This window comes from Chanos chanos, chromosome 13 (genome assembly GCF_902362185.1).
Source record: "Chanos chanos chromosome 13, fChaCha1.1, whole genome shotgun sequence".
NCBI classification, from domain to species: domain Eukaryota; kingdom Metazoa; phylum Chordata; class Actinopteri; order Gonorynchiformes; family Chanidae; genus Chanos; species Chanos chanos.
The window spans coordinates 1,762,501-1,767,500 of record NC_044507.1 but is presented as its reverse complement, the minus strand read 5'-3'; the positions used below and the strand labels follow the sequence as shown (position 1 = coordinate 1,767,500).

The 5,000-nt window shown below is 44.9% G+C and overlaps 2 protein-coding genes across 4 annotated transcripts in view; one reads left to right on the top strand and one right to left on the bottom strand.

Annotated features, from left to right (window-relative positions):
• Positions 1-66, bottom strand: part of bend7 (BEN domain containing 7) — an 8,469-nt gene extending 8,403 nt beyond the window's left edge. The window contains exon 1 of the mRNA XM_030790459.1: positions 3-66. Within this exon, the coding sequence (XP_030646319.1) occupies positions 3-66 (64 nt within the window). The remainder of the gene's footprint in view (positions 1-2) is intronic.
• A 1,050-nt stretch (positions 67-1,116) lies between these two features.
• The window catches only part of prpf18 (PRP18 pre-mRNA processing factor 18 homolog (yeast)), a 12,117-nt gene continuing 8,233 nt past the window's right edge, over positions 1,117-5,000 (top strand). The window contains exons 1-4 of one of the 3 annotated variants that reach the window (XM_030790429.1): positions 1,117-1,238; positions 1,548-1,625; positions 3,508-3,609; positions 4,762-4,875. In XM_030790429.1, the coding sequence (XP_030646289.1) occupies positions 1,173-1,238; positions 1,548-1,625; positions 3,508-3,609; positions 4,762-4,875 (360 nt within the window). In that variant the 5' untranslated portion in view covers positions 1,117-1,172. Of the gene's footprint in view, positions 1,239-1,547; positions 1,629-3,504; positions 3,610-4,761; positions 4,876-5,000 lie in introns of all 3 variants that reach the window. The other 2 variants (XM_030790428.1, XM_030790430.1) reach the window with 2 other exon arrangements.

The window sequence follows — 5,000 nt, the reverse complement described above, 5'->3', positions numbered from 1 at the left end:
ACCTTGGTCATTTATCAGTTTAAAGCTTTGCGACTTCCTGCTTCGTCTCCTTTCTACAAACTCCATTTTAAACGAATCTGTGCGTTGAGGGGGAAAAAAAACACCGATCCTACGAATCCGCCGGCTGGCACTGCTCATCAGCAAACATACCGAGACTGGAGTCCGTCTCTTTAATCAGGAAAAACACTCATTACGCGCTGGCATCCCGACTCACAGTACTTCAGCAAAACTCCGGGATTGTTGCATTAAATTTGCATGTTTCTCGAAGGCATCGTTTGGGACGTGCGTTATCGCCATTGGAGACCCAATCTGGGCAGTTCGTTTGTGATGTAAATAAATAAATCAATTAATTCTTTAAAAAAAAATCGTCACATCTATTCCTTTGCGCCACCTGATGGTCGCTAATATTTTGTGGACCACCGCCGTGAGTTCATCTTTGTGTTGGGAAGCGTATCAAGGGAGCAATCTGACCATATGTGACAGCACCAAGGGAAAAGTTTGTAGCCTTAAGTATGGCTGAAAACTTACGCATTCAACAGACAGCATTAAGACAGGGTTATTTACGCTGCACTAACCTGCGCGCCATCAAAACAAGGATCTAGATGAGAAGTGGTCTGAATTAGCCTAATGATTCTGCTCTGTTCAGTGTCCAAAGGGAATTCATCTGGCCCGACCTCACAAAGAGCACGTGAAGATCCTCTGAACTTCCCTGAACTGTTCTGCATATTAATAACTCAATATTGAGTAGCATTAGCTTTTGGAATTATAAAATGTAAATATGACCTTTAAAAAACAGAAAGCATCAGAAGGAGGTTGCGGACAGGTCTTTCATCCATACTTTCAATGGGTGCAGAGTCGATTGCTTCGATTTAATCAGCTGCAGATATTATAGTTCTAATTTGTATGCGCTGGAAAAAAAGAAAGAGAAAATAAGAAAAAAGATAAATTCACTCAGCAGTGTTTTCTCCAAGCTGAGGTGTAAAGGGTGAACGTTTCGCGTTCATAGCATCCAATCCAGTGGGTGGCGGTAGTTTGCGTAACTTAAGTCGTTTTCCTATCCATCAAAGAAGACCACACTAGAGCGGAGATAGTTGGGAGCAACTTCCCGTGAGAGATGTTGTAGACTTATTATTGTTCGTTGTCGTAATTAGACCCTTAATTCAGATTAAATTATGGATATTCTAAAAGCAGAGATCGCTCGGAAGAGAAAACTGGTTGAGGAGAGAGAGCTGGTAGATGTGAGTATGGAAAGTAGGACCGAATCGCTCCTAAGTTTATCGCATTTAAGTGCTGTGGACAGCTAACTGGCTAGCACCCCTCAGTAATGTGGTTTTGGAGGTGAAAAGGAGCCGTGTGACTCGAGAATTTGAACTTAACTATACGAGTTTTCATTGTAATATCCTCGCAAACAATTTGTACAAGTAAATGTTTCACAAGGTTGCTTCAATGGTCTGTGTGCTTTTAGGACAAAAATGTTAATGGGCTTATGTAGAACTGCAAACACTGACTTTTCATTTTTACGTTTAATGTCTGTCCCCTTCTCGTAGGATTCAAAGCGGTTCTTTAAGAGAGCGGAGCTGGCCCGGAAGGAAGAGGAAGATTATTATAAACGATGCGGCTATAAGGTAGCGATCCCCCATCATTATGCCGCTGTTTTTATTTGCTTCCAACATTTTTTAGATGTTTTGTCCACGTGAGTGTTTTCCAGAGGTGAGACGCTACCAGATACGAGACGTAAAACCGCTCCCTATTGCCCCGATTCACATATTCGGCCCAGCGTGTTAATAGACCAGTCACCCATCTTCGCACGTCACTACACAACTGTCGTTAAAGTTAAAGTGACTTTCACTGTCTCTTTGTCTGCTCTACCTGTATTTACATGACTGTTTCTCCCTCCCCCTCTCTGCATGTCTACACAGAGGCATTCCCCTTGTCACTTCTCCTGAGTTCACCCTTCCTTTACCATTCTCTCTCTCTCTGACTCTGTGTGCGTGTGTGTGTGTGTGTGTGTCTTTTTGTGCCCACGTGTGTCTGTGCGTGCAAATGTGTGTGTGTGTGTGTGTCTGCTCTTGTGCCTGTCTTTGTCTGTGTGTGTGTCTCTGCGTGCATATGTGTGTGTGTGTCTGTCTGTGTGTGTGTGTATGTGCAGGTCTGTAATGAGAAGCCTGTGGGACAGGTAGGGTTCAGAAGGAGTTGTATAAACTGTTGTATAAGTTGTTGTATAAACTTGCTCTGGGTGATTGACAGAATGCATGCTGCTGAAGTTTGGCAAGACAGAAGTTTCGTTTTAGCATGATTTAAAAAAAGCTTTTTTTTTAGTTTGTTAGTTTTGTTTTTTACATTCTTTTATACGGTACCCGTTTTTCTCCTTTATAACTGCATTAAGCAGGGGTTGCTTTGTGCTCTCTCCAGGCTCTTGGAGCAGCTGCAGTGGAACTGGATTCAGTTTTTTTCTTAGTCATGTGCTGAGTTTGAGTGCCGTACCGACCACAGGGAAAACTGAATGAATGTTCCCGTGTGTTGTGGAGTGCAGCCGTGTTGGGCTGCATATGGACCGTGGGTTGTCTGCAGCTGCTCAGATGCGTTACCCCTGTTTGAGTCTGTGACCGCGCTCATTGCATGTGCTTATGTTAGCATGACCCGTTCTGAATTCAGTCCAGCTCTGTCTCACATGTCGACTGTTCACTCGTTACCACAGATAACCCAGCAGATCTGTTCTTTCTCATGCAAACGGGGTGGGGGGGGGGGCGTCATTTCATGTAATAAGATTACTCTGGTGCATGAAAAATAAATGCTGTTAAAAGTCTGAATTGTCAGGTAAAGCAGTGGTGGACTTTAAGAACATGGTGAATTCTTGGTGGACTTTAAGAACATTGTGAATTGTCAGGTTAGAAAGTGGTGGACTTTAAGATCATGGTGAATTCAGTGGTGCACGTTCAGAACATGGTGAATTCAGTGGTGGACTAAGAGTATGGTGAATTGTCAGGTTAGGCAGTTATTGACTTTAAGAGCATGGTGAATTCAGTAGTGGACTTCAAGAGCATGGTGAATTCAGTAGTGGACTTTAAGAGCATAGTGAATTCAGTAGTGGACTTTAAGAGCATGGTGAATTCAGTAGTGGACTTTAAGAGCATAGTGAATTGTCAGGTTAGGAAGTGGTGGACTTTAAGAGCATGGTGAATTCAGTGTTGGACTTTAAGAGCATAGTGAATTCAGTGTTGGACATTAAGAGCATGGTGAATTCAGCGGTGGACTGTAAGAGCATGGTGAATTAAGGTATTCAGTCCGTCAGCAGGATATGTGGTTTACCTCCCACACTGTTACAGGTTTGTTACCATAGTGACTGCACAGAGATTCCATCAGAGACGTGAATCTAGACTCAGTGAAGTCTGGCATTGTAGTGCACAGTGGGTGGTAAACCATGGCTGTGTTTTTGTGCAGTGCTTTTCAGAAAAGTTTCCCCTAACAGTCCATGACATGCCTCTGTTCTCTTCCCTTTTAAAGCAGGAGAAGAAGGTGGAGGATCCACCCCCATCCACTTCCACCAATCCCGTGCTGGAGCTGGAGCTCACAGAGGAGAAGCTACCAATGACACTCTCTCGCCAGGAGGTGGGTCAAACAGTCCCTGTTCAGCATGGCCTACAGGGGTCACATGTCCAGCACTGAGAGTATGGTTGTATCTGACTTTAGCTAGGAATGTGTGTGTTGGTGTTTTGTGGTGGTGTGGAGTGTGTGTGTGTGTGTGTGAGAATGTGTGGGTGTTGTGTGGTGTTGCATTGCATTGTGTAGTGTGTGTGTGTGATGGTGTTTTGTGGTGGTGTGTGTGTGATGGTGTTTTGTGGTGGTGTGTGTGTGATGGTGTTTTGTGGTGGTGTGTGTGTGTGATGGTGTTTAGTGGTGGTGTGTGTGTGTGTATAAGGGTGTTTTGTGGCGGTGTGTGTGTATAAGGGTGTTTTGTGACGTTGGTGTGTGTGTATGATGGTGTGTTGTGTGTGTGTGTGTGTGTGTATAAGGGTGTTTTGTGGTGGGGTGTGTGTGTGTATAAGGGTGTTTTGTGGTGGTGTGTGTGTGTGTATAAGGGTGTTTTGTGGTGGTGTGTGTGTGTATAAGGGTGTTTTGTGGTGGTGTGTGTGTGTGTGTGTGCGTATAAGGGTGTTTTGTGGTGGTGTGTGTGTGTGCGTATAAGGGTGTTTTGTGGTGGTGTGTGTGTGTGTGTGTGTATAAGGGTGTTTTGTGGTGGTGTGTGTGTGTGTGTGTGTGTATAAGGGTGTTTTGTGGTGGTGTGTGTGTATAAGGGTGTTTTGTGGTGGTGTGTGTGTGTGTATAAGGGTGTTTTGTGGTGGTGTGTGTGTGTGTGTGTGTATAAGGGTGTTTTGTGGTGGTGTGTGTGTGTGTATAAGGGTGTTTTGTGGTGGTGTGTGTGTGTGTGTGTATAAGGGTGTTTTGTGGTGGTGTGTGTGTGTGTGTGTATAAGGGTGTTTTGTGGTGGTGTGTGTGTGTGTGTGTATAAGGGTGTTTTGTGGTGGTGTGTGTGTGTGTGTGTGTATAAGGGTGTTTTGTGGTGGTGTGTGTGTGTGTATAAGAGTGTTTTGTGGTGGTGTGTGTGTGTGTATAAGGGTGTTTTGTGGTGGTGTGTGTGTGTGTATAAGGGTGTTTTGTGGTGGTGTGTGTGTGTGTGTGTGTATAAGGGTGTTTTGTGGTGGTGTGTGTGTGTGTGTGTGACATGTGTGACGTTGCAGTGTAACGGCGGTGTGTGTACAGGTGATCCGGCGTCTCCGGGAGCGAGGTGAGCCCGTGCGCCTGTTCGGAGAGTCCGATTACGATGCCTTTCAGAGGCTGAGGAAGATCGAGATCCTGGCTCCTGAAGTTAACAAGGTACCACCTTCACTCCTCTCTCCACATCACCTCTCTCTGTTCCTCTCTCCACATCACCTCTCTCCACATCACCTCTCTCTGTTCCTCTCTCCACATCACCTCTCTCCACATCACCTCTCTCTGTT